The sequence below is a fragment of the Capricornis sumatraensis genome, chromosome 7 (assembly GCF_032405125.1).
Source record: "Capricornis sumatraensis isolate serow.1 chromosome 7, serow.2, whole genome shotgun sequence".
NCBI classification, from domain to species: Eukaryota; Metazoa; Chordata; class Mammalia; order Artiodactyla; family Bovidae; genus Capricornis; species Capricornis sumatraensis.
The window spans coordinates 116796665-116823931 of NC_091075.1; the positions used below are offsets into that span (position 1 = coordinate 116796665).

At 53.5% G+C, this 27267-nt stretch overlaps 2 protein-coding genes and 1 pseudogene across 11 annotated transcripts in view; 2 read left to right on the forward strand and 1 right to left on the reverse strand.

The window, feature by feature from the left end:
• ACOX3 (acyl-CoA oxidase 3, pristanoyl) overlaps window positions 1-25677 on the reverse strand; it is a 51445-nt gene extending 25768 nt beyond the window's left edge. For 8 of the 10 annotated variants that reach the window (XR_011145076.1, XR_011145075.1, XR_011145074.1 and 5 more), the window contains exons 1-7: window positions 25586-25677; window positions 21528-21687; window positions 20969-21202; window positions 19874-19948; window positions 19283-19372; window positions 16533-16676; window positions 6257-6345 (exon numbers count right to left, since the gene is read on the reverse strand). Coding sequence is in view for 4 of the 10 variants with exons in the window: in XM_068974925.1 (XP_068831026.1) it covers window positions 6257-6345; window positions 16533-16676; window positions 19283-19372; window positions 19874-19948; window positions 20969-21202; window positions 21528-21671 (776 nt within the window). In the remaining 6 variants the exon portion in view is untranslated. Of the gene's footprint in view, window positions 1-6256; window positions 6346-16532; window positions 16677-19282; window positions 19373-19873; window positions 19949-20968; window positions 21203-21527; window positions 21688-21783; window positions 21799-22076; window positions 22196-25585 lie in introns of those variants that run through there. The other 2 variants (XM_068974924.1, XM_068974923.1) reach the window with 2 other exon arrangements.
• LOC138082368 (SNRPN upstream reading frame protein-like) lies at window positions 12019-12234 on the forward strand. Its single transcript, XM_068975648.1, has one exon. It carries the CDS (start codon window positions 12019-12021, stop codon window positions 12232-12234), a length of 216 nt encoding a protein of 71 aa, XP_068831749.1.
• On the forward strand, window positions 12397-13120 carry LOC138082164 (small nuclear ribonucleoprotein-associated protein N pseudogene; annotated as a pseudogene).
• Window positions 25678-27267: the final 1590 nt, after the last annotated feature.

Here is a 27267-nt window from a genome sequence, read left to right on the forward strand (position 1 = left end):
GACCAGGGGTTGAACCCACCAGGCCTTCAGCAGTGAGAACGTGGAGTCCTAACCACTGGACAGCCTGGCCTGCCCAGAGAAAGCTTAAACAGAAGACGTGGTGCGAGCGGGGGGTTCTGCGTGAAACAAATCGGTCGCCGTCTGTTGGTAATGATGGAGACCGCCGCCCCCCACTGTCCCCCAGGCTCAGGCCTCAGGGCTGCACACAGGCTCCTCCTACGCTGGGAGGGGACGCCCTCGACGTGGCCGGACAAGCCCAGATGAGGTCCTTCAGCAGGAAACAAGGACCTCCTTCCTAAACGTGAGAATCTCTGACTCTCACACTTGGACCCCACACCAGAGTCTCCCACACGGGGCGGCAGAGCCAGCAAACTGGGCTTCAGACCTCGCAAGTCAAGCAGGAGCACGAACCGTCCCATCGGGGCTCCAGACGCAGGGGCCAGCTCCCCTGAGCAGCTGGAGAACACGCCTGCACACACATCCCCAGGGGTCAAGCGCATGTGTCAGTAATCAAAGGGGTTTTCTATGGTTGTCAGGAAGGAAAATCTAACTCGCAGTAGTCCAGGGGACAAGGCTGTACAAAGTACCGGGTGGTGTAGAAACTGCCAAACAAAAACGCCAAACCGTCTATGTCAACAGTTGCTGGAGCACCCTGAGCTTCCCAGGTGGCGCTGCTGCTGCTGCTGCTGAGTCGCTTCAGTCGTGTCCGACTCTGTGCGACCTCATAGACAGCAGCCCACCAGGCTCCCCTGTCCCTGGGATTCTCCAGGTAAGAACACTGGAGTGGGGTGCCAGTTCCTTCTCCAATGCATAAAAGTGGAAAGTGAAAGTGAAGTCACTCAGTCGTGTCCAACTCAGCAACCCCATAGACGGCAGCCCACCAGGCTCCTCCATCCATGGGATTTTCCAGGTAAAGATACCGGAATGGGTTGCCATTTCCTTCTCCAGGGGATCTTCCTGACCCAGGGATCGAACCCAGGTCTTCCGCATTGCAGGCAGATTCTTTACCAGCTGAGCCACAAGGGAAGCCCAATACGGGACTCATAAAAGACACAGGTTTGGTCCCTGGGTCGGGAAGATCCCCTGGAGGAGGGCATGGCTACCCACTTCAGTATTCTTGCCTGGAGAATCCCATGGACAGAGGAGCCTGGTGGGCTGCAGTCCATGGGGTCACAAAGAGTTGGATGGGACTAAAGTGGACGCGACTTAAGGCACACAAGCATAGCGCCTTATCGGATTTCTAAGCATTTTCAGTGCCACGGGGAACCTCTCTTACTGAACCATAGGAAGCAGCTCTGTGAGGGAGAGCAGCGCCCTTCGGAGAAGGGGGACGGCTCCTCGCCCCGAGCCCACCCCCGGTCCCTCCCCGGATCCCCAGGACGTGCACAGCACCCCACCACTGTCCAGAGCCAGCATGTTCCCCTCCACCTCTGACCCAGCATCCTCACGGTCTGTGCCTCTTCTGATTTCCTCAATAGTCTCCGCCTTGGTCTCTCCAAATCCCACCTCATCACTGCCCCCCCACCCCCCACCCCGCTGCCATCCTGCACACTGGGGCAGAGGCCTCTGCAAACTTCAGCTCAGAACGGTCATGCTTGACACGAGAACTCTGGATCCCGCAGACCAACAGAATCGAAACCCACAGGAGGACTCGGTAAGCCCCCCGACGAGACCACTGCCTGCTCCTTGTGGCTCCCCGCCGCGTTACATCTGCGTGCAACCTTCAAGCCATCCAGGCCCTCTCCAGACTGGCAGGTGGCTCCTCTGAGCACTGCCACCTCCTCTGAGAGGCCTGCCATGCCTCCCCACCCCTCCCCGTGACGAGCACCGGGTGGTCCCACAGCACCCTGAGACGGTGGTCCCGTCCAGGTTGCTCGCTGAGTCATCCTGCCTCTCAGTGGCAGCTAAGCCATCCTGTTATAATGAGGGGCCACGTGCCGGAACCGAGCAATTAGGGCCGTGGATAAGCCAGCCAGGAGTGAGACTTCGTCCCCTGGGAGCTGGTACAGTCTGCACGGACCCCCAAGTCCGGGGACGGCCGGGGGCTGACACAGCCAATGCCACTGGGGAGGAGTCGAGCCCCAGGGGCGGGGCATCTGGAGGCTCCTCCCAGATGCCGCGGAATCGACTAGGATTCTGCACGTCAGGCCCCGAGGCCTCCACCAGCGTCCAGGCGAGGGGTCTCCCTCCCGTGTACACAACACAGGCCGGGTCTGAGTGTCTGAAAGCGCTGGCCTGGAGGCGGCCACGCAGCAGGGGTCTGTGGGGCTCAGACCCCTGCGTTCTGAGAAGGCCTGGCCGCAGGGCCGACGCCCCCCGAGCAGTCCAGCCCGTGACTGGAAAGCCGCGGGATGCTCTTCCAAGTCCGCTGCTGTAGACGCCGAGCGCCCTTTTTAAGGAGTGGAAAATCTTCCCCCGCCCCTGCCACACGGGGCCGGAACCAGGCTGAACGTATTTATACTTGGAAAAGTAGCCGCTTGGGGTTTAACCGAAATCAGAATTTCACGCATTCTTTTCTGAGTCACAGACAGTCAATGCCAGCCAGCCTGCAGGCCAGAATCCCGGGTCCGTGGAGGACACGGGTGTGTGTGTGTACGCCTGTGTGCATTGTGGGGGCACCGGGTGTGACACGGGGGTGTGAACAGGCAGTGTGTCTGGCTCCCCGCCCTGCACCCCTTCCCTCCTGGGCCCCCCACGTCAGGTCCTAACAATTTCCTTGCTCCTTGAGGCCTCCCACCACCGCCATCCCAGCCTCACCTGGAACCAAAAATACCCAGCAGGTCTCAGCACATACCCACGCGCTGCCCACCACCAGACGCTTCCCTGAGTGGCCACTGAGCAGGTGCGAGGATGCCTGCCACCCATCTTGAAGGTGAGGCTTAACGGCTCACCTGAGGGCTCCTTACTATCTTGCTTTCAGAGTTATTTGACTAAAAGTAACCCACGTAATTTACACCTGCCTCTGATTTCTAGACGGGCTTGCCTTGTGGCTCAGCTGGTAAAGAATTTGCCTGCAATGCGGTAGACCCCGGTTTGATTCCTGGGTTGGGAAGATCCCCTGGCGAAGGGATAGGCTACCCACTCCAGTATCCTTGGGCTTCCCCTGTGGCTCCGCTGGTAAAGAAGCCGCCTGCATTTGAGTCAGTTGTAATGAGGTGGATGAAACTGGAGCCTATTATACAGAGTGAACTAAGTCAGAAAGAGAAACACCAATACAGTATATTAACGCACACATATGGAATTTAGAAAGATGGTAATGGTGACCCTACATGCGAGACAGCAAAAGAGACACAGATGTAAAGAACAGACTTTTGGACTCGGTGGGAGAAGGGGAGGGCGGGATGATTTGAGAGAATAGCACTGAAACATGTATATTACCATATGTGAAATAGATCACCAGTCCAAGTTCAATGCATGAAACAGGGCGCTCAAAGCCGGTGCACTGGGACCCAGAGGGATGGGATGGGGAAGAAGGTGGGAGGGGGGTTCGGGCTAGGGGACACATGTACACCCGTGGCTGATTCATGTCAGTATGTGGCAAAAACCACAATATTGTAAAGTAATTAGCCTCCAATTAAAATAAATAATTAAAAAAAAAAAAAAAAGAGTCCACGGGCAATGCGGGAGACCTGGGTTTGATCTCTGGGTTGGAGGATCCCTGGAGAACGGGAAGGCTACCCTCTCCAGTATGCTGGCCTGGAGAACCGCCATGGACTCTATAGTCCATGAGGTTGCAAAGAGTCAGACACGACTGAGCAACTTTCACTTTGCTGATTTCTAGACAGCCTTCCTGCAGACTCACGCACTCTTGTGATCTACCTACAAATTGTTAGTGCTTTTTTTTAAAAAAAAAACAAGAGGTCTCTGGACAAAAAGTCACTCCATCACAACACTGCCCTGCAAGCATCCGGCAAGTGGGGGAAGCAGGGAGTCAGATCCATCCCGGGCGCCCTCTGCTGGGCACGTGCCCCGCGGCCAGCAGGGACAGTGGCATGTTCAGCGAGGCAGGCCCCTGGCCCCTATCCCAGCCCCAGCCTGGGGCAGGGGGCCACAGGGCCCCAGGCGCTACAGGACCTTCGAAGACGCAGGGACCCAGTGAGGCTGCTTCAAGTCCCATCTGCCGAGCTTCCCCTCGGAACGGTGCCTCTGGTCTCGGGGAGCCACTCTGGGCCTGGCTTCAGGGTGGTCACCATGCTGCCCCCTGGCGGTTCCCGGGCTGGCACGGCTGAGACTTACAAGAGCTGCGCTCCTCCCACGTGACACGTTTACTTGGAGGAGGGCCTTAGTGGTCCAGAGGGAAGGCTTCTGCCTGCAGTGTGGGACGCCAGGGTTCAGTCACAGGTTTGGTCCCTGGGTCGGGAAGATCCCCTGGAGGAGGGCATAGCTACCCACTTCAGTATTCTTGCCTGGAGAATCCCATGGACAGAGGAGCCTGGCGGGCTGCAGTCCCTGGGGTCACAGAGTCGGACATGACTGAGCAACTTCACTTTCACTTTTTTTTGGTATGTCGGTGTGACTGTGTCTCCTGGGCGGGGGGCGGGGGGTCGGTGCGAGGAGGCTGTTGAAGACACAGTACTCAGTCTTTAAAACAGGAGATGACTTGGGGGGGTGGTGGGAACCAAGTGCAGAGATTTTCACTGATGTTCCAAAACAAGGTTAAAGCTTCTAACTTGTAAAAACCAAAACGTATGGGGACTGGGAGCCTGTGAGCCCGCCTGATAACATCCACAGACTGCAGTGACCCGGTAGCACTTGTTCACGGCTGGAGGGTCACCTCCCGCCACCAGGCTGCACGTGGACTCACAGACCAGGCAGACACAGCCACCACACACAAGCTTTCTGGGCCCCATGCTAGGGCACGGATCTAAAAAGGCAACAGGGCCTTCCACCCCCACTGCTCTCGTGGGCCCCTCGATGCTGCCGATTGCCCAGAGGACCAGGGGCCCCATGCACCTGCACCAAGCCGCAATGGATGGAGCTACGCCCCCTCCCCACCAGGTAATTAACAGGTCTTCTCACATGCCAGCAAGAGGGGTGCTCAGAGTTCTTGACGGTAATTAGTTAGGAGGCTTGTGCGTGCACAGGCCTGGTTTTGCTTTTTAACAATGTCCTGCTGTCTTCTCTAGCTACAGAGTAAAAAGATCGATGGTTCTCCCCTTCTTGGGCACAGGCTGGAGCCTCACCTGTTCCGAGGGTCCGAGCAGAGATTTGAGACACTCTCCAGGTCACCAGCTCCCCAACTTAAGGGGAGGGACAGCAGAAAGGACCCTCAGGGTGCTGGGAGGCCAACCGCCTGCTCCAGCTTCTGTCTCGGAGAAGACCCGCCTCTGATTTATATTCAAAACGACCAGAGTCAGCGTAACCAGAGGGTTCCAACTACGGCCAGGCATGCTTCTCTGTTTTCTGGCTCCCTGCGAAGTGGCAGGTACACAGACCTTTCTAAGATGCAGCGTGAGATACAGGACTAAGAAACCTCCCAGCTCTGCTTCCCTACATAGCAAGTATCTCAGGAGAACAGAAGGGATGCAAAGTATCTCAGCCAGAATTTCTGGGAGACAGCAGGTGAGTCCTGCCTGAACGCTCAGGTGAGGGGGCACTGACGGGTGGCACACAGCTGGGAAGACATCCCCGGGCCCCAGGCAGGGCTACGTGAGGGGCCCAGCATGAGGACATCATGGATGAGCAGGCAGGCGAGGGGACAGGCCGGGAAAGCTGCTGAAGGTCAGACCAAGAGGCACGGGTGGGCCCGGGATCTGAACCCAAATCGTCTCACTCCCAAATCTGTGCCCTGAATGAGCCAGAGAATCCCTCCTGGAGGCTGCAAGGCCCCTCCTGACATGGCTGTCCTGCCCACCTGGCCCCTCCAGCTCCCCAAGCCCGGGTCTCATCTCAGACCACACTGCCCCCACTACCTAGCGCCCAGCTTCACCCACAGAATGGCGTGGGCGCAGGCTGGGTGCCTGAGCTCCAGTCCAGGGGAGCACATCGGGGTCTCGGGCTGAGAGCTGGAGTGGCCACCTGCCAGGGACAAGTTCGCTACTCAGCATGCAGGGCCACTTAACAGCTCCTGAGGCTGGGCTTGGAGCGGAACCCGGCCCTTCCCAACACAGTCCTGCGTGCGGAGGTGCAGCGCGTCTTGCAGGGAGCGGGGCGGCACTGAGGGGCCTGGGGGGCTCAGGGGTGGTTGGTGCTGAGCGGGCAGCCTCGCAGAATGGGCCCAAGAGGAGCGACCATCAGGTTCAAGGGCCAGACTCACCCGTTGTCCAGGCCGTTCTGCCCCAGCTTCTTCCCAATGTCGCCGACCATCACCCCCGGCATGGGAAGAAGGGTCTTTGGGTCCCGAATCTGCACAGACCACACACACACACACACACAAAAAGACAGACGGCAGTGGTGAGGGCCACATGGAAAAGCAGATGAAAATGTCCAAGACCACTCCCCCACCGTGACCGAGCCACAGGGTCCCTGCGTGGAGCTGCCGTGGGTTAAACTGACCTCCTGAAACGTGGCCCTGTTGGGAGGCAGGGTCCTTGCAGATACTGACGGAGGATCTGGAGAGGAGACTACCCTGGTTACCTGCGGGGGCCTGAATCCAATGGCCTGCGTTCTCCGAGGGTCAGAGGAGGAGAGAACATGGGGAGAGGGGGCCACGTGCGGACGGAGGTGGAGACGGGTTGGAATCGGCCACAGCGCAGCATCGGGGGGTCAGCGGAAGCTGGCAGAGGCAGTGGGGACCCTCCCTTGCAGCCTCTGGGCAGCGTGTGGCCTTTCTGACACCTTGACTTGGCCCCTAGCCTGTGGTACTGTGCTTGATCACCATGGCCCCAGGACACAGGTCAGTGTGTGTCAGGACACCAGGCGCTTCCCATTCATGCTTTAGACGCAGGAGTTTCCATTGGGTGTTAAGGGAATGACAAAAGGGCCGTGCACACGTGTGGATTATTTTTGTAAATTTCCGCTGCCCCAAACGGGAAAGTGAAAGTCGCTCAGTGGTGACCGACTCTTTGCGACCCCATGGACTATACGGTCCATGGAACTCTCCAGGCCAGAATACTGGAGGGGGTAGCTGTTCCCTTCTCCAGGGGATCTTCCCAACCCAGGAATCACAGGTCTCCCACGTTTCAGGCAGATTCTTTACCAGCTGAGCCACCAGGGAAGCCCAAGAATACTGGAGTGGGTAGCCTATCCCTTCTCCAGTGGACCTTCCCGACCCAGGAATCAAACCGGGGTCTCCTGCACTGCAGGCGGATTCTTTACCAGCTGAGCCAGCAGGGAAGCCCCAGATGAGCTGCCAACAAAGACAGTTACTGAAACACACAGCGATGGCTAGCCAGTCGGTCCTCACTGCATGCCCCTTCTGCGGACGGGATGCAATGTCCTTCTCAGAGACCCTTAGTGATTCCCAACCGGGCCGACTCCACCACCCTCCCCTCCCGACCAAGGGCCATCAGTCAGCGTTTCTGGTTGGCACAAGTGGGGTTACCACAGACGCTACTGGGTGAAGGCCAGCAACACTGCCCACACCTCACAGGGCACAGGACAGCCCCGCAGCATGGAAGACTGACCTGTTCCCAATGTCAGAAGCACCAAGGCTGGGAAAAAATCTGCACTAAAGAAGCACTGAATTTGCCCTGTTTGGAATTTAGCTGCTTGTATGAATTGCTAGTTTCTGTTTACTTCAGCGGAACAGTTAGTTATCTTCCTTGAACTTTATAATCCTGATAATTAAAATGAAATAGAATGTTAGTGACAAGCAATAAGGCTCAGTAAAGACTCAGATAAAAACTCTTAAACAAATCCTGGGAATTCCCTGGGGGTCCAATGTTGGGACTCTGTGCTTTCGCTGGACAGGGCATGGGCTATGTCCCTGGTTGGGAAATTAAGGGCCCACAAACAGTGCAGACAGCTAAAAAAAAATAGAAGAAAATTAAAAATACAAAAATTATTTTTAAAACTCTTATAAAGTAGACAATAGTTTTAAAAAGATAGAGACTGAATTTTAAAAATCAGTTACTGATTTTTAAGGAATCAAACAGAAAACTACTGCCGATGCCAGTTTTCAGTTCATCTACAAATAAATAGCAAAGTCCCTACAGACTTCACGCTAACCTCCGGAGCCAAGGAAGGGACACTCACTAAAGCCAAGAGCAGAATTAGGCAACTGTATCCTCCTCTCAAACACATGCAGTTGTATCAATGTACATATATTTAACGTATATGCAGAGTACATCATGAGAAACGCTGGGCTGGAGGAAGCACAAGCTGGATCAAGATTGCCGGGAGAAATATCAATAACATCAGATATGCAAATGACACCACCCTTATGGCAGAAAGTGAAGAACTAAAGAGCCTCTTGAGGAAACTGAAAAAGGAGCAAGACAGCAAGAAAGACACAGATGTGTATAACGGACTTTTGGACTCAGAGGGAGAGGGAGAGGGTGGGATGATTTGGGAGAATGGCATTCTAACATGTATACTATCATGTAAGAATCGAATCGCCAGTCTATGTCTGACGCAGGATACAGCATGCTTGGGGCTGGTGCATGGGGATGACCCAGAGAGATGTTATGGGGAGGGAGGTGGGAGGGGGGTTTATGTTTGGGAACGCATGTAAGAATTAAAGATTTAAAAAAAAAAAAAGAAAAAGGAGAGTGAAAAAGCTTGCTTTAAAGCTCAACATTCAGAAAACGAAGATCGTGGCATCCGGTCCCATCACTTCATGGCAAATAGATGGGAAACAGTGGAAACAGTAGCTGACTTTATTTTTCTGGGCACTAAAATCACTGCAGATGGTGACTGCAGCCATGAAATTAAAAGACGCTTACTCCTTGGAAGGAAAGTTATGACCAACCTAGACAGCATATTAAAAAGCAGAGACATTACTTTGCCAACAAAGGTCTGTCTAGTCAAGGCTATGGTTTTTCCAATGGTCATGTATGGACGTGAGAGTTGGACTGCGAAGAAAGCTGAGCGCCAAAAAATTGATGCTTTTGAACTGTGGTGTTGGAGAAGACTCTTGAGAGTCCTTTAGACTGCAAGGAGATCCAACCAGTCCTAAAAGAGATCAGTCCTGGGTGTTCACTGAAGGACTGATGTTGAAGCTGAAACTCCAATATTTTGGCCACCTGATGCGAAGAGCTGACTCATTTGAAAGGACCCTGATGCTGGGAGAGATTGAAGGCAGGAGAAGGGGATGTCAGAGGATGAGATGGCCGGATGGCATCACTGACTCGATGGACGTGAGTTTGAGTGAACTCTGGAGTTGGTGATGGACAGGAAGGCCTGGTGTGCTGCGGTTCATGGGGTTGCAAAGAGTCAGACACGACTGAGCGACTGAACTGAACTGATGTACATATAACATTTCCCACAATAACTGGAGCCTGTCAATCTCATAAGATATAACATACCTACAATAAAGTACACCCTCGGGGACACGCTGCTCCATAGAAAGTAAGCAGGCCACAAGGAGACGCTGCACAGCACAGGGTTAGAGCCAGTATTTTATAATAACTCGTGAAAGTTGCTCAGTCGTGTCTGACACTTTGCAACCCCATGGACTATACATAAGTCCATGGGATTCTCCAGGCCAGAATACTGGAGTGGGTAGCCTCTCCCTTCTCCAGGGGATCTTCACAACCCAGGGATGGAACCCAGATCTCCTGCATTGCAGGTGGATTCTTTACCAGCTGAGCCACCAGGGAAGTCCAAGAATACTGGGGTGGGTAGCCTATCCCTTCTCCAGCGGATCTTCCTGACCCAAGAATCAAACCCAGGTCTCCTGCATGGCAGGTGGATTCTTTACCAACTGAGCTATCAAGGAAGCCCATGACCTTGAATAACTTTAAATGGAGTATCATCTAGCAAAACATCCAGCCCCACAGTCAGGCACAGGGGAACTCTCTTGGACCACTAACCAAACACCCAACTTGCTGCTTTATGACTTGTTCCAGCACTAAATGACTGCTAGCTGGCTCATGACGATGGATCAGAACCTCTCTCCCTCTTTAAGAAAGACTTTGGGAAAAACTCAATTCTTCTCCAAAGGTGTCTACTTCTTTAGCAAAGAGTCAAAGTCAAAGACATAGGATGACCTTGAGGAAGACACAGGATGGCCTCCAGGATGAAAGCCTGTGGCAGCGTCCACAGGCCTGGAAGGGGCCTGGTGGCTGGTGCCCACCCCCCGCCCCCAGCAAGGGGCTGGGTTAAGCCTGACTCATTTCTTGGCTCCCCTCTCTCTGGACGTTGAGTAATGCTCTCTCCAGTTATCATCTTACCACTAAGGTCTAGTATTTGGAGCCTGATCAGATGAGAGCTCTGTGTTACCTTTGCCCTTCCTGGTCCTCCTGCCAAGAGTCAGGATATATTCCAAGCATTGCAAGCACAAACCGTTCTTCTGGAGAGAACTCACCTCTGAATCCTTAGCCTGTAGAACAAGCTATTGACAGGGGAAAGCATTTTGCCTTCCAAGCCCTACTTGGGAGAGTGACTGGACCCCTCCCCATTCCATTTCCTAGCTTGGACAGGAACTAACGTCTGCCTCTGAATGACCCAACAAGTCAGGGACTTGGTGAAACAGCTCAGGAGGGGCCTGGCCCCCAGCAGAGGCTTTACAAGTGGGAACCAGCACCATCATGACGATTTCCTGCACTGCAAGGCATATACACTTGCTCCCATTTTAATGAATCAGAATATGTCATAAAACTGATGGGTCCATTAAAGAGGCTGCTTTTTTCCCCCTCTCTCTCAAAAAGTTGTTTTCTAACCAACTGTGTATTTTACAATTGATGACATCTTGGACATAAGGTAATAAATCTGTCTCCTGCTACAGAAAAAAAAAAGAAAAGAAAAACGAGTATTACTACCTAGAGAGTGTAAGTCACTACAATGTATTAAACTAATTCTGTTAAATTTTCAAAAAATTATACTCTTCCACCCATCACCTAATGACATAGAGCGTGTGTGTGTGTGTACGCGGGTGTGTGTTCAGTCACTCAATCGTGTCCAACTCCGTGACTGCGTGGGCTGTAGCCCGCCAGGCTCCTCTGTCCATGGGATTCTCCTGGCAAGAATACCACAGTGGGTTGCCACGCCCTCCTCCAGGGGATCTTCCCGACCCAGGGATCGAACCGTGTCTCCTATGTCTCCCACACTGGCAGGCGGGTTCTTTACTATCAGCGCCGTTTTTGTGATGACTTGTTCCAACCTCTTTCCCAGTAGACGGTGAACTCCACGAGCACAGGACTCACGCTGCCCTCAGGGCCGCACAGGAGACACGCTAGGTACACAGAGAGCGGGGGCCGGATGGAGGGGCGACAATGCCCACTGAGGGTTTAAAGAGCAACGCCTAAGGGAATGCAGAACATCACGCGCAGCTCCACAGTCCAAGAGATGGAAATGCCGGAAGACGCTGCCCTCGGGTCCAGTTTCCAGGTACAAATCTATACTCCAGAAGCAGGGTATGGTGGCCTCAGGTATCAAACAATACACACGGTCTGCCGGGGATCACTGTAAATCGAAAACTAAGAACACGAAGGAATTTCCTGGCAGTCACGACTCCGCACGTTCGCTGCCGAGGGACGGGGTTCAGTCCCCGGTCGGGGAACTGAGGCCCCACAATCCAAGTGGTGTGGCCACACTAAACTAAAAATGAGGGCGTGAGCATTGGAGGAAATGGATCAACTGGACGTCATGGAATTCAAACCCTAGTGCACCAGAGACGATACTGAGAAAGTGAAGATAATTACAGAATGAGAGGAAATACTTGCGCATCATCGGTCTGAGAAGGCTGAATGTGCCTAAAGAACCCTCGTGACTCAACAACAACCAAAATAACCGACTTAAAAATGAACCGAGCAACAGGCTGCGCAGACGCAGCAGAGGCCGGGCGCAAGGCGCCGGGCGGCTTGCGCGCATGCGCAGGCGGGGTCTGCGGGGTGGTGCTGGGCGGCAGAGGAGCGCGGCGCGGTCTGCCGGCCGGCGATGCGGGTCAGTGTGTTCTCAGGGGCGGCCAGCGGCGCGATGGAGCGGGCCAGGGACCCTTTACACTTGAGACGGACTCCAGAACAGCACGTACCAGAGGTGGAAGTCCGAGTCAAAGGTAGAAGGACAGCCTCACGGAGCAACCACGAGTGCCACGTGTACCTGGGGCCATCTCAGCAGCAGCAAGTGCCCGTGCTGGATTTCCAGGCAGAACTGAGACCGGCATTCTTAGCTGAGACACCAAGAGGTGGTTAAAGCAGTATTGGAACCCAAGGCTCCATCTACTATTTGAAGCTTCTGCCTCAGCTTGCACTGTTTGTAAGAGAACCTGCGTCATACCTTGATCTGTAGCCTTCCCTTAGGTCTTAAGGATCCTGAAACTTTCCTGTGGACGTTGGATTTGGTGGAACAGCAATCATGACTGTGGGAAAGAGCAGCAAGACGCTGCAGCACACTGACCACAGGATGAGATGCATCCTGCAAGATGGTCGTGTCTTCACTGGCACCTTTAAGGCTTTTGACAAGCATGTGAACTTGATCCTCTGTGACTGTGATGAGCTCAGGAAGGTCAAGCCAAAGAATGCTAAGCAGCCAGAGTGTGAAGAAAAGCGAGTTTGGGGTCTGGTGTTGTTGCGTGGGGAGAACCTGGTTTCCATGACTGTGGAGGGACCACCCCGCCAAAGATACTGGCATTGCTCCGGTACCACTTGCTGGAGCTGCAGGGGGCCCTAGGGTTGGCCGGGCAGCTGGCAGAGGCGTCCCAGCTGGTGTTCCAATTCCCCAGGCTCCTGCTGGATTAGCAGGCCTTGTCTGAGGGGTTGCAGGGCCATCTCAACAGGTAATGACCCCACAGGGAAGAGGCACTGTAGCAGCTGCTGCAGTTGCTGGTACTGCCAGCATTGCTGGAGCTCCAACTCAGTATCCACCAGGACGCGGGACTGCACCTACACCTGCCGGTCGAGCAACCCCACCTCCGGGAATTATGGCTCCTCCGCCTGGTATGAGACCACTCATGGGCCCACCAGTTGGGCTTCCTCCGACTCGTGGGACGCCAATAGGCATGCCCCCTCCAGGAATGAGACCCCCTCCACCAGGGATAAGAGGTCCACCTGCCCCAGGAATGTGCCCACCAAGGCCCTAGGATACTGTTGATCCTTCTTAGTCACTTTTTGTCCTGCAGTGCAGCTTGTGAAATGTGTGAAGTGTTCGTGAGCTTTTGTCCCCTTCTGCTCCATTAATATTAGCTAATAAGGGCACAGAGCAATTAACCTTAAAAAAAAAACAAAAAGAAAAGAAAAGAAATGACCCGAGAGACTCAAGGCATGTGTGGACGATGATCAGACCACGTGGAAAAGCAGCCCTCTGACCTTCGACCCACAGCAGAGCCCGGGAGCTGCACAGCAAGGCCCAGACAACTGGCCAGGACTCAGTCAATAACTGATGGCCTGATCGTCGTCCTGCTTCCAACACAGAATCGATTGGAGAAGGCCCCACCTGACCAGTCACCCAGGATGCCCCTTCTTCTGGCAGCCGTACCCAGCTCCCACTGGGTCCCCAGCCCCCATCAGGCACCCTGAGCCACCCTCTTCTCCACTAGGAAGCTTGCGCAGTCCTCCACCTGCCTCTGAGTCTCTGCCGAGCACAAGTTCAGCCAGCTCTGAGCAAACAGCCTTTGCTTTCACCATCCCTGCTTGGTTCCAACGGATTTGAACAGACATTTCTACCAAGAAGATACAGAAATGGCCAACTGGGACGTGAAAATATGGGAGCCAGCATGGGGAATCCCGCCCATGGCAAAGGACATGAAGAAGGGGGCCTGGCAAAAGGCAAAGGCTGAGATCAGGCCTCAGGGGTACCCCTGGATTTTCCTGAGCATCTACCCCCAAAACCAGAGTCTGCCTGCTTTATTACGCTATGCTTTCCACTCTTCTGACATAACAGGGGGCTAGCCTTGACCACCTTTCTCTGGAAAGAGTTAACTTAGAGCTCCAACTGGTCTCCTGCATATGAAAGGAGTGTCTCAGCTCAAATCCCTCTGATGGCTCTCTAACTTGCCTGACAGTTAGAGACTTTTACAACTTGTGATTGTTTACAGCCCCCCAACCATGAGAGGCACACAGCTTAAAACATCTTAAAGATATAGAGCCTTTTCTAAAGAGCTAAGAATTATATTGGTGATGGGTTTTCATTGTTGAGTCAACGACTGCTGCCAGGCCTCCATATTCTTTATCTTTTAGGCACCTGGAGGATATTAATCAATATAATTGGGATATAGAAAAAGGAATATAGTAGTTTTGATGTTAGCAACACTAGACTTTTGAGTTAGTGAACTTTCTCTTTGTTATTAATCACTGTACTCCTCTTTCCTTGTTATAAATTGTTGTGTCCTTGCTATATAAGAATGTAACCTTAATTAGTGCTTTCTGAGAGTGGCACCAGACTTTAGAAAGAACAACACTTTTAAGGCAAATAAGTTTTCTGGTTGACAGACCCTTATCGGAAAAGGGCCATAAAATGCTAATAGGCCTCCTGGCCAGAAGATGATGTAAGTCACCTAAGACTTGTGTATACAGCTAGGTATGCAGAGAGAAAGCCTGGTCTCGATAAGAGTCAGGGCTGCTGATGCTGCATAACTTTGTATTATCCATTGATCTCTATGTACAACCAAAAGTATAAAAAGCTTTCCCAGACAATAAAGGATGGACCAGTCACTGGAAAGACTGGTTTCCCCCGTGTGGTCTTTTCTCCTTTTCTTTTCTGGCTGAATTCCCATCTGGAGTGCGGAGGCTCACCATGTCTACTTACTTGCCCTGGCTTCTAAGACCCACGTGAGAGGGAGCCCAAGGCAGGGCACCCTCCACTATTCAAGCAGGCGCCGGTGGCCTATGTAGGTGGTGCAAGTTTCTTGTCTTGAAACTTGATTAGCTTTCCACGTAAACCAAGTTATTCAGCCTCTTTTCTCCACTAATTTTTCTACTACACTATTCTTTCCTAATCTCTCTTTATATTTCCAAATAAATAAGTTTTTTCCTCGCCGACTCCGTCCCCGCTTCAAATTCCCTAGTTCCACCGGGGCTGGACCCCAGCAGTCCACACCATTGGTTATTAAGGAAATGCAAATCAAAACCACAACCAGATACTGCTTCACAACCTCTAGGATGGTTACAGAAAAAATAAAGAGGATAATAACCTGTGCTGGTGAGGATGTGGAAAAACTAGACCCCTCAGCCCTGCTAGTGGGTTGTGTAAAATGCTGGCAACCAGTATGGGATTCGATAAAAAGTTCAACACAGGGTGACCATAAGACCCTGCAATTCTCCTGGGTACAAACCCTGCCAAAAAGCTGACGACCCATGTACAGACAGACAGTGCTCATGAACGTTGACGGTAACACTACACCCAACAGCCAAAAGGTGAAGCATACCCAACGTCCAGGAAAGGAAGAACAGATACACGAACTGTGGACCAGCTACACGGTGGATCGTTTGGCCCCAGAAAGGAAGGGGGTTCTGGGACAGGCTGCAACGTGGGTGAGCTTCAAACACAGGCGAAGGGGACGAGGCCGGACAGAGAGGGTCACACAGCGCGTGACTCCTTTCATACAGAACGTCCGGCAGAGGCAGAAAGCAGCCAAGCGACTGCCAGGCCTGGGCAGGGGGTGGCAGGGAGGGCGTGCTGCATGGGTGTGGGGCTTCTAAAGAGGAGACGCTTTGAAACTAGAACAGTAGGACATCATGAACGCGCTCCGCGCCACCAACGGTTCCCTTTCTCGTGGCTAGCCATGCGTGCTGAGTCGCGTCCCCTCAGACTGTACAGCCTGCCGGGCTCCTCTGTCCTTGGAATTTTCCAGCCAAGGATAATGGAGTGGGTTGCCATTTCTTCCCGACCCAGGGATCCAACCTGCGTCTCCTGCACTGGCAGGCGGATCCCTTACCGCTGCACCACCTGGGAAGCCTTTGTATGTGACACGAATTCTTCTCTCGAGAGAGCCTCCCCAAGGTCAGAGTAGTCTCAGAGAATGAAGATGTCAGAATGGGTTTGGGGATGGCGGGAGCCGGGTTTCATTCGGTATCCAGTCAACCCAGGCACAAAGGTCCTGGGTGAACTTGGGGGCTCCAGGTCTGTGGACACCGCAGCCGCCCTGGGCAGTGGGGAACGGGCCAGCCAGCTGTCCCAGGCACCCCCAACAGCCAGAGCTCTGTTTGTGACCTGGGAAGGGGCTCCATGAAAACCCCTGAGTCAGACTTCATCTCGGAACTTCTGGAGCCCCTCAGACCGGCTGCCAGAGCCTGGGCGTTGGCATCCAGCAGGATGGAGGCTCTCCCCAGGATGAGCTTGGACTTGGTGTTTCTCAGCGGCAGCACCTCACATATGGGACTGATCATTCTTCCTGGGGCTGGGGGGTGGGTGTCCTGTGCGCTCCAGGGGGTTGACCTGTATGCACCAGGCGTCTGCACCCTGAAATGCCAGAAGCACCCCTGCCCCCAGCTGTGATAAAAACACCTCTGGAAGTGGCCAGACCTCCCCACCTCAGGGATGAAACCTGCCCCTACCTGCACGACAAAGGGGTGCAGCCCGTGGCACTGGCCCCCTGGCGTGTACAGCTGAGCAAACACCACTGCGTGGGTAGCGGTCTTGCCCATGTTGCCAACCCAGAACTTGGCAGCTTCAAAATCGGGGGAATGGATGACGAATTCCTGCATGAGGGAAAAAAATGGACGTTAGAGACCGATGCACACTGGGGTCTTCACCTCTTTGACACATTCAGTCTCTTCTCTGTTCGAAACCTTGGAGGTATGAGTAAGAACTGATGGAAGGTTATTTCCTGAGTGGCAAGGGGAGCCTCATTAAAAAAAAAAAAAAAAAAGCACATCCTGGGTCTTATGACTTAAAGAAGAACCTTCCTATGGAAGATGATGACCAACACGGCAAACAGTAAAACACACTAAAGCACTCTGCAAGCTGCCAACACCCCAGTAGAGTCCACCCGTTCAGCGAGCCTTCCCCAAGCAGACTGGCACCCGTTCAGCAAGCCTTCCCCAAGCACAGATCGGGGCAGGGGGGTCCCCTCCTCGGCTTCACGCCAGCCTAAGTCCCCCACCCACTGCCAATTGGCCAAGTTCGGCTCCTTCGCCCACCCTGTCTGTCCCCCGACAAGCTCCCCGGGAGTCCAGGAGCACAGGGTGGATGAGCACAGGGGTTAAAGGAGGAGCACACAGGAGGGGACAGGTCCCCTGAGGACACGGCCCGGGGCCTGGGGAGGCAGCAGGGGGCAGAGGGTTAAGCAGGGCTGGGGCCTGCCCCCGGGGAGGTCCCACCTGCTTGTGGGCGTCACCCAGCCAGCTGGCTCCCTCGAGCACACACCACTGCTCTCTCCTCCCCATCGATACGCTGCATCTCCTTCTTGTCACTCGACAGAAGTGACATCAGGTAGTGACACTCCCAGACGGGATCGGTCACGCTGGTCCCACCCCATCCCTGCCCCACAGCCCCTGGCATAGCCAATTTTTCTGCGCTGGTGATGGGACTGCGTCTCCCCTCCAGCCTAAGAGTCCCACCGGCGTGTTAGATGCCAGCTGTCTTGCAGCAGTGTTGAGTACACAGTAGCATGCTCAACAAACACCCTGCGGGAGGCTCGGGGCTCCTAACCTCAGCTGATCTTCATTTAAGGACTAACGTCAAGAGGAAGAGAGTCAGAAACAACAGCCTCGAAGGTACCTGAGTTTCACCCAGGCCCGAGGCCAAGGAGCTACCACCCTCCCTCTGCAGAGTCAGGAAGGGCCTCCCTGTCCCCCAGCCCAGCACTGAGAGCCCAGGGACACCAGGGAGCTGAGCAAAAAGAAGGGCTGAGAGCCAGAAAGACCCGGGTGCATATAAAGCTATCTTGTGGCTTAAACAACAGTCCCTTGAACTGCAAGGAGATCAAGGCAGTCAACCTTAAGGGAAATCAACCCTGAATACTCATTGGAAGGACTGATGCTGAAGCTGAAGCTGAAGCTCCAATACTTTGGCCACCTGATGGGAAGAGCTGACTCGTTGGAAAAGACCCTGATGCTGGGAAAGACTGAAGGCGGGAGGAGAAGGGGACGACAGAGGACAAGATGGTTGGATGGCATCACTGACTCAATGGACATGAGTTTGAGCAAGCTCTGGGAGTTGGTGATGGACAGGGAGGCCGGGCATGCTGCAGTCCGTGGGGTCACAGAGTCGGACACGACTGAGCCACTGAACATCAAGGATACCAAGAGGCCACACGGCTTGCTCTCAGCCCCTGGGGTGTGGCCTCTGCTCCCAGGTGCCACCAGCAGCCTGCAGGGCGCCCACTGCGACCTGCGCCCCCACTGCCCCTGTTCTTCCAGGGCTTCTCAGGTTCATCCTCTTGAGCCCCCTGCCCACAGTGCCCCCAGCACACACAGCCCACCTGTCCCATGAATAAACTCACAGTGAGCAGACACACGGGGCAGGGCTTCACCCTGCTGCACGCAACTCGGCCAAACCACACGGACCAGTCGGGGGAAGAGCTGCAGACCCTGGACCCGTGAGGAAGGGGCAGGAGGATGTGACTGTCTGGGAGACGTGGGGGTCAAGGAGCGGCAGAGGCCATGGGTCCCCCACACGCTCCGCCCTCTCCCCTGCCCCCCGCTGCCCTCCACAGCACAGACCAGCCAACACACCACGTCCCTGTCTGCTCACAGACAGGCCTCCTCTGGAGCACGCGCTCCCTCCCCAAAGACTGCTGGGTCCGACAGACGGGCCTCCTCTAGAGCACCCTCCCTGAGAACTGCTGGGTCCCCATGGCACTAAGGAGCGAGCGTGCACAGAGCAGCCTTCAACGCACAGTGCGGGGAGCGGGGCCAACCACACAGGTGCCACGGAGAGTCCACAGGTGCAGGAGTGGCCCCAGGACCAGAGGGGCTGGGCTGCTGTCCAGAGAGCCTAGGCCCAGACAGGCTGCTAGAGAGGGACGAGGCTCAAGGCGAACCTTCCTTACCGTCTGTCCCATAAAGCACGAGCAGCTGGCACTGCTCACTAATCACACACCAAACAAACCTGGTCAACCAACAGATTTTATAAAAAGACAGCCTGTGCACACTCACATCCTACCCAAGTCCAAACCACAGCGGGCTTCCGGGTGCAACCAGGTTTCACCGCTCACAACCTTTATCTCCTAAGCTCTACTGTTCACAGCGTGACGGATCTCAGTGTGCACTGAGGCAGGAGCCAGGTTTTTTGCTCTAATTATGTGACAACACCATGTTTCACATGCTTGAAGCCTGGAGACAGAAGGGTGGGCATCACCTACCTGGGTGCTGGGGTCGTAGTGAGCGGTCGTGCGTATGGCCTTGGTGTTACTCCCATGACTTACTTCAGTCAGAGCAAAACATCCAAAAATCTAGCATGGAACACAGAATGAGGTCAGGTGAAAAGGTCTTCTCTGCACCTTCCTGGAGGGACCCTGCCACCACGCTTCCTTTACGGCCTAGACCACCGAGCAAAGCCCCGAGTCTCCATTTCCTGCCTGACGCCCAGCGGGCTCCCTGAGCCAGCCTGCTGAGTGAGACGCTGACTGCAGCTCCCACCCGGGAGGGCGGCTGGCAGGTGGGCTGCTGGGGGCCTCGCTAAGTCAGCAGAGTGGCTAAGAGCAGCTCTCAGGCGGCAGAAGAAAAGGAAGACGCTTCCTCGATAAGAGAAAGCTCCGTTTCTATCGTGCTGGGAATCCAGCACGCTCCAGCTGGGGGAAGAACAGCATGAGCTATTTGGTGAGCAGCCCCAGAACAGCATGAAAGGGAGGACCGGCCCCCTACTTGGAGACCCTCTGCGGCAGTGTGCCCTCCACACATCTCCAAGGAGAACACGTAACAGGACGCGAGGTCACCCATGAGTGCCAGCTAACCTCCAAACTGAAGATCTTTGGAAGGTACTTGAAGTGTCGTTCAGAACCAGAGCTGTAAATCGCCGATCCGAAAGTCTGAAAATACAACATCACCATGTAAACAGGTGGAAGCTAAGGCTGCTGCCACCCTGGGACTTTACCCCCACTCCCCACCCCGACACACACACACACACCCGGCACCACACCAGCCCCCAGCAAGGGCTCCAGCTTCCAAGACAAAGCAGAACTGGGGTCCACGGCCCAGGGCAGACCCTGGGACTCAGCTGCCTGGCCTTGAGCTCATGGAGTCATGAGACCCGGGTCCTTGTTGCAAGCCGTTTACATGCACTGAACAGGACCAGGAGAGGGTCCGTGAACAGCAAGGAGGTGGCAGTTGGGTGGGGGACGAGAGTGTGGGATGGGCAAGGTAAGCCCACCTTTCCTTTAGACAGCACGTGGATGACACCACCTTCCCAAGTCCACCTCCACCCGCATATCAAAGAGGCGGAAACACAGGCCTCACCTTTGACCCATTTTCCCTCCTTCCCTTCCTTCCATTTATAAAAGTCCCAGAGCTGCTATTTCCGTGGAGTTTTAACTGCACTGCGTTATCCAAGGACTGATCTGTGCAAGTCTGCATAAACAGCTGAGAAAAACTGGGCTTCTCACTACAAGTCACAGGGTCTACCTACATATTTTCATCTCTGCTTTTGTTTTTTCATAAAAGTGCTTCTTCCTCTCTCTCTTTTTCTTTCTTTATTTCGGTGCAGCATGCAAACTCTTAGTTGCAGCTTGTGGGAATCTAGTTTCTGACCTGCCATCAAACTCAGGGCCCCATGTGCTGAGAACGCGGAGTCTTAGCCACTGAACCACCAGGGAAGTCCCTCGTCTCTGTCTCCATTTCCTTTATCATTTTCTAGAAATCTCTTTAAATGAACATTTCCCAGATGGATTAAGTCTCGCAAAGCTCTAGAAGCGGGCAAACGCTGCCGACCAGGAAACCACGAAGGCAACTGCCAAGTGTGTCTCAGGTTCAGTGGACAGAGCACTGCTCAGCCCCGGGGCCCAGCGTGAGAGCGGCCCCCCCTCCTCCGCCCCTCTCCCGGGGCGACTCACCAGCACGTGCAGGAAGAACTTGGCGGCCAGGGACCAGTCGTACATGCCCAGGCATTCGATCAGTGCCAGGACCCTCGGCAGGCTGCCCAGCATGTCCCCCATGGGGAGGAAGTCATACTCGAAGACCCTCTTACAGCGCAGGAAGTTCAGCTCCTGGTACTTCTCCACCGAGAGCCGGCTGCCACGGGGATGGGCGAAGAGGGGGTCGTTCTCCAGAGCCGAGAAGATGGCTTTCTGGAAATGCAGCAGGTGGGGGATAGCGGATTTGGAGGCAAAGTACGGAATTTTCACTAAGCTCTGACTTACATGGTTTCCTCAAGGCCACAGGCTGCCTCTGGTGGGCAGTCTAACTCAGAAACGCAGGGACAGAGATGACAGATCTTCTCAGGGGAGAGCAGAGGGCACCAGGCTTAGGAAGCCCAGCCTTTGTCCATTCATTCCGGGCTCCCAAGAGTTCCCCGAGGACCCCCGCCATCTTTCTGCAGATGAACCAGGAGCCCAGCGGAGCCCCCTCCCCAAGTGCCACCGAGGCGCCCAGTGGCCACCAGCCCAGCCTCACCTTGAAGCGCAGCGTGTCTTTGCCCTCCCAGAACAGCGCCAGCTCCTTCCAGGGGAATGAAGCGCGGGCGCGGGCCACGTGCAGGGGCCCCTGGGGCGGGTCCGGCAGCACAGGGTCATCGTTCCTCTCCCCGAGGGGCGCCATCACTCCCGGCTGCCACCTGTACAGACACACAACCCAAGTGAGTGCGTGTCCTTCCCACACCATCACCAACAAGGGCAGACGTGCCACAGGATGTGAAAGACAGACAGACAACCTCTGATCGCAAAGGGAGGGCAGCTGGGACAACCCCACACGGCTGGTGTCCACTCTCACAGGAGAAGGGGTGAGGCGAGTGCCCCGGGTTCCACTCCTGCACCGAGGTGACCAGGAGTCAGACGGGGGCAAAGGGCAGCCCTGTGGCCAGCGCTGTGAACCACTCAGTGTGGCCAGAGGACGCCTCACCTGCCCAGGGCCACCAGACCCGCAGCCCAGGAAGCCTCGCCCCGGAGTCCAGCCTGTGCTGGCCGGCCCGCTCCAGCCATGCCCCTGGAGTCCCCTGGAGCCCACCTGGACGGGGGACGTCTGCAGAGTCCGTCACTCTACTTGACACAGAAGCATCTGGGTTCCCACTAACAGAGCAACCTAGCCCTCTTGACCAAAGGATCATTCTGGAATTTACTGAGCAGACTAGCTCCTTTTCCAGTGCCCGGGTCAATGAAGGCAGGGATGGGAGGTGCTTGTGAACAAACACCTAGAGAGACAGCTGGAGAGCAGAGTCCTGGGTTGGACTCCCAGGGCAACTCTTTAAGGTCCATGAGAACATGTAAACCGTGTAGTTAAACATTAGGATAGTCTGGGAGGTCAAACTCTCAGCATGACAGTCAACACTGTTGGCACATGATGGAACAGTGGTCCCTCTTGCTGGTGAGACCCTTGTGTCTTCTGGGTGGGAAGGGAAAGATCCGCAGGGCACATGTGAAGACCTGCTTGTGTGTCAGAGGGCTTCCCTGGCGGCTCAGACAAGAAAGAATCCACCTGCAATGCAGGAGATCTGGGTTCGATCCCTGGGCTGGAAAGACCCCCTGGAGAAGGGAATGGATTCGATCCCTGTGTTGGGAAGATCCCCTGGAGGAGGGAATGGCCACCCACTCCAGTGTTCAGGCCTAGAGAACTCCATGGAGAGAGGAGCCCAGTGGGCGATAGTCCAAGGGATCGCAAAGAGTCAGACACGACTGAGCGACTTTTTCCCTTTGTGTGAAAGTGATTGTGCCCTCGACAGACAGCAGCTTATTTCATCCCTTAAACTGTGGACCAAGTACTACTGTCCCTCTCAAAAGACGCAAAACCCCAATTCAGAGAAGCTCGCTGTTATTTGCAAGCTCCCGCCACTGAGAATTGGCACAGGAGGGATCTGAACTCCGCAGAACACGAGCCCTGGGCAAGCTCTTTAGCCACCAGTTTAAGATGCTGAGAGGACTCCCTGGTGGCCCACTGGCAAAGACTCCATGCTCCTGGTGTGAGGGAGATGGGTTCAGTTCCCAGTCAGGGAGCTAGATCCCACATGCCGCAACTAAGACACACACACCAAAACCAAATTAAAACAAAAAAGATGCTGAGAAAGCAGCAGAGACTAACTCCAGAGCAAGCAGAAAGGAAGGAGACAAAAGCTTAGAGCAGAAAGTGTGGACTAGAAGGCAGAAAATCGACAAAAACAAAAGTTGATTCGTTGAAAAGACTGACAAAATTGACGAACTTTTAGCTTGATTGACCCAGTTAAAAAAAAAAAAGAGGGAAAACACAAATTACTAAGTTGAGGGACCAAAGAGGGGCTATTACTACTAACCTTAAAGAAATAAAACGGATTCTAAGGGAATACTAAGAACTGTGTCCCAACAAGCTCGATAACTTCCCTGAAACTGACAAGTTCCCAGAAAGACACAATCTACCAAAACTGACTCATGGAGAAACGGAACATGGGATCAGATCTATAAAGAGGAGACTCAGTTAGGAATCAACACCCACAAAGAAAAGCCAGAGGGCTTCCCGTGTGAATTCTACCAAATATTTAAAGAAAAATTAAAATGTATGCACTCTTACAAAAAAAATAGAAGAGGAGGGAACACACCTGTAAAGTGCTCCATTAAGGCAGCATTACATTGAAACCAAACCAAAGATACGACAAGAAAACTGCAGACTAATATCTCTCGTGAATATAAAAGTAAAAATCCTCAATAAATCTTGTAAAGTGAATCCAGCAACATATTAAAAGATTATATATCACAACCATGTGAGATATATCCCAGGAATGTAGGGTTGACTCAACATTTGAAAATCAATTCATGTAATACACCATATCAACAAAACAGATGGACAAAAAATACATGATCATATCAACAAAATAAATGGACAAAAATGATCATATCAACAGATGAAGAAAAGCATGTGACAGAATCGAACAGCCTTTCATGATAAAAACTCAACAAACTGGAAATAGTTTGATAAAACTATTGAACCTGATAAAAAAAAAAAAAATCTACGAAAACCCTCTATAAAGGACTGAATGCCTTTCCCCTAAAATGAGGAACAAGACAAGGATGTCCACTCGACCACTTCTAGTCAACACTGTACCAGAGGTGCTGCTGCTGCTGCTAAGTCGATTCAGTCGTGTCCGACTCTGTGCGACCCCATAAACGGCAGCCCACCAGGCTCCCCCTTCCCTGGGATTCTCCAGGCAAGAACACTGGAGGGGTTTGCCATTTCCTTCTCCAATGCATGAAAGTGAAAAGTGAAAGTAAAGTCACTCAGTCGTGTCCGACTCTTAGTGACCCCATGGACTGTGGCCCACCAGGCTCCTCCATCCATGGGATTTTCCAGGCAAGAGTGCTGGAGTGGGGTGCCATTGCCTTCTCTGACCAGAGGTGCTAGCCAATGCAATTAAGCAAGAAATGATATAAAAGGCATCCAGATTAGAAACCTATCTCTATCTGCAGATGACATGATTTTGTACAGAAATTCCTAAGGAATCCACTAAAAAACTATTCGAATTAATAAATCAGTCTAGCCAGTTTGCAGGGTACAAGATCAGGGAGCAAAACTCAGCTGACTTCTATACACTAATGGTAAACAACTCAAAAATGAAATTAAGAAAACAGTTCTATCTATAACAGCATCAAAAATAATAAAAATACTTGGAAATAAATTCAACAAAAGAAGTGTAAAACTTATACTCAGAAAACTATAAAACATTTTTTATGGGTTAGTTGATGTATAAACCAAAGTGCCAGCCTGGAAGTCCTCTCTCCCCGCTGTCTCAGAATCCAATTAGTTACCAAGCCCCTCCCTCACTGCACCTCTCTAATACTGAACAAATCCTATCCTTTCTCTTTGAGCCCATGAAATTTTACAACAACCTCCAGTTATTGAGCAAACACTGACAGTGGCTGGAGCAGCTGATTCCCAGGTGCTAGGAACCCCAGCACAGTCAGTACTCTCGCCTTCCAGGCGATGAAAGCGAATGTGTGAGCAGACTGTGCATGGCCGTAACGACCTCGGTCCAAACTCCAGAATCCTAAGCCGTCAGAGGCCACCTGCAGCCGCCATCACTGCGCGACGCTACACACAGGCATCAGAAGCCAGACGCCTGGCGCCAGATCCCAACTGCAGAGCTTGGGCGCGGGGCGAGCTCGGCAAAGTCACTGCACCTGCCTGGGGTGGTGACAACACGGGCAAGGCTGATCCTGCACGGCCAGTAGGCTGTTACCACTCACCGGGACACCCAGAGCAGTTCCAGGCACGGGACGGAACGTCTACACCATTTGGGGCGGGGGGCATCTATACCATTTGAGGGGCGCAATAGTCGCTTTCAGACAATTTCAGAAGGGGCCCTAACATGCAGACCCGACCATGCTGACCGCTGTCCGCTGACCTCAGGCGCCAAGTGTCTGAACTCCTCAATACATCTCGCGGGTTTACCCGCCCGGCCGCCGGCCCTGGCAGCCTCTGCGCCCAGCAGTTCCGCAAAAGACGCGGTTGCCCTCCACCCCACCCCAACCTTTGCACGCGCCGCCCCCGCGTACCCTCTGGGCAAAGGCGGACTGGACCTTCAGATGTCGCCGGACCCTACGATCGCGGACACCGCAGGGCCCAGCGAACACACCACAGGCTCCCGACTCTGGTCCCGTGGAGATCCACCCAGATCCCAGAAGCAGAGGAGGGCGCGCGCGTGCGCGCGCAGCCGCAGACAAGCCTTGAGGGTCGCCCCCGGGCCTGACGTCATCGCGGCCGCCGCTGCACCCTGTCACCCGGGAAACGCAGGACGCCTGGGCGAGCCCATGCTGCTGGAAAGTGAAACTGAAAGTCGCTCAGTCCTTTCTGACTCTGCAACCAGGCCAGAATTCCCCAGGCCAGAATACTGGAGTGGGTAGCCTTTCCCTTCTCCAGGGGATTTTCCCAACCCAGGGAGGGAACCCAGCTCTCCCGCATTGCAGGAGGATTCTTTAACAGCTGAGCCAGTAAAGAAGCCCAAGAATACTGGAGGAGCAGGTAGCCTTTCCCTTCTCCAGGAATTCTCTGGAATTCTCCAGGCCAGAATATTGGAGTGGGTCAGTCAGTCAGTCAGTTCAGTCGCTCAGTCCTGTCCCACTCTTTGTGACCCCATGGACTGCAGCACACCAGGCCTCCATGTCCATCACCAACTCCTGGAGTTTACTCAAACTCCTGTCCATTGAGTCAGTGATGCCATTCAGCTATCTCATCCTCTGTCATCCCCTTCTCCTCTGCCCCCTATCCCTCCCAGCATCAGGGTCTTTTCAAATGAGTCAACTCTTCCCATCAGGTGGCCAAAGTATTGGAGTTTCAGCTTCAGTATCAGTCCTTCCAATGAACTCCTGCAGTCCAAGGGACTCTCAAGAGTCTTCTCCAACACCACAGTTCAAAAGCATCAATTCTTTGGCATTCAGCTTTCTTCACAGTCCAACTCTCACATCCATACATGACCACTGGGAAAACCATAGCCTTGACTAGACAGACCTTTGTTGACAAAGTAATGTCTCTGCTTTTGAATATGCTATCTAGGTTGGTCATAACTTTCCTTCCAAGGAGTAAGCATCTTTTAATTTCATGGCTGCAATCAACATCTGCAGTGATTTTGGAGCCCCCCACCCCCCAAATAAAGTCTGCCGCTGTTTCCACTGTTTCCCCATCTATTTGCCATGAAGTGATGGGACCAGATGCCATGATCTTCCTTTTCTGAATGTTGAGCTTTAAGCCAACTTTTTCACTCTCCTCTTTCACTTTCATCAAGAGGCTCTTTAAGTCTTCTTCACTTTCTGCCATAAGGGTGGTGTCATCTGCATATCTGAGATTATTGATATTTCTCCCAGCAATCTTGATTCCAGCTTGTGCTTCATCCAGCCTAGCGTTTCTCATGATGTACTCTGCATAGAAGTTAAATAAGCAGGGTGACAATATACAGCCTTGATGTACTCCTTTCCCTATTTGGAACCAGTCATTTCTTCCATGTCCAGTTCTAACTGTTGCTTCTTGACCTGCATACAGGTTTCTCAAGAGGCAGGTCAGATGGTCTGGTATTTCCATCTCTTTCAGAATTTTCCACAGTTGATTGTGATCCACACAGTCAAAGGCTTCGGCATAGTCAATAAAGCAGAAAGAGATGTTTTTCTGGAACTCTCTTGCTTTTTCCATGATCCAGCGGATGTTGACAATTTGATCTCTGGTTCCTCTGCTTTTTCTAAATCCA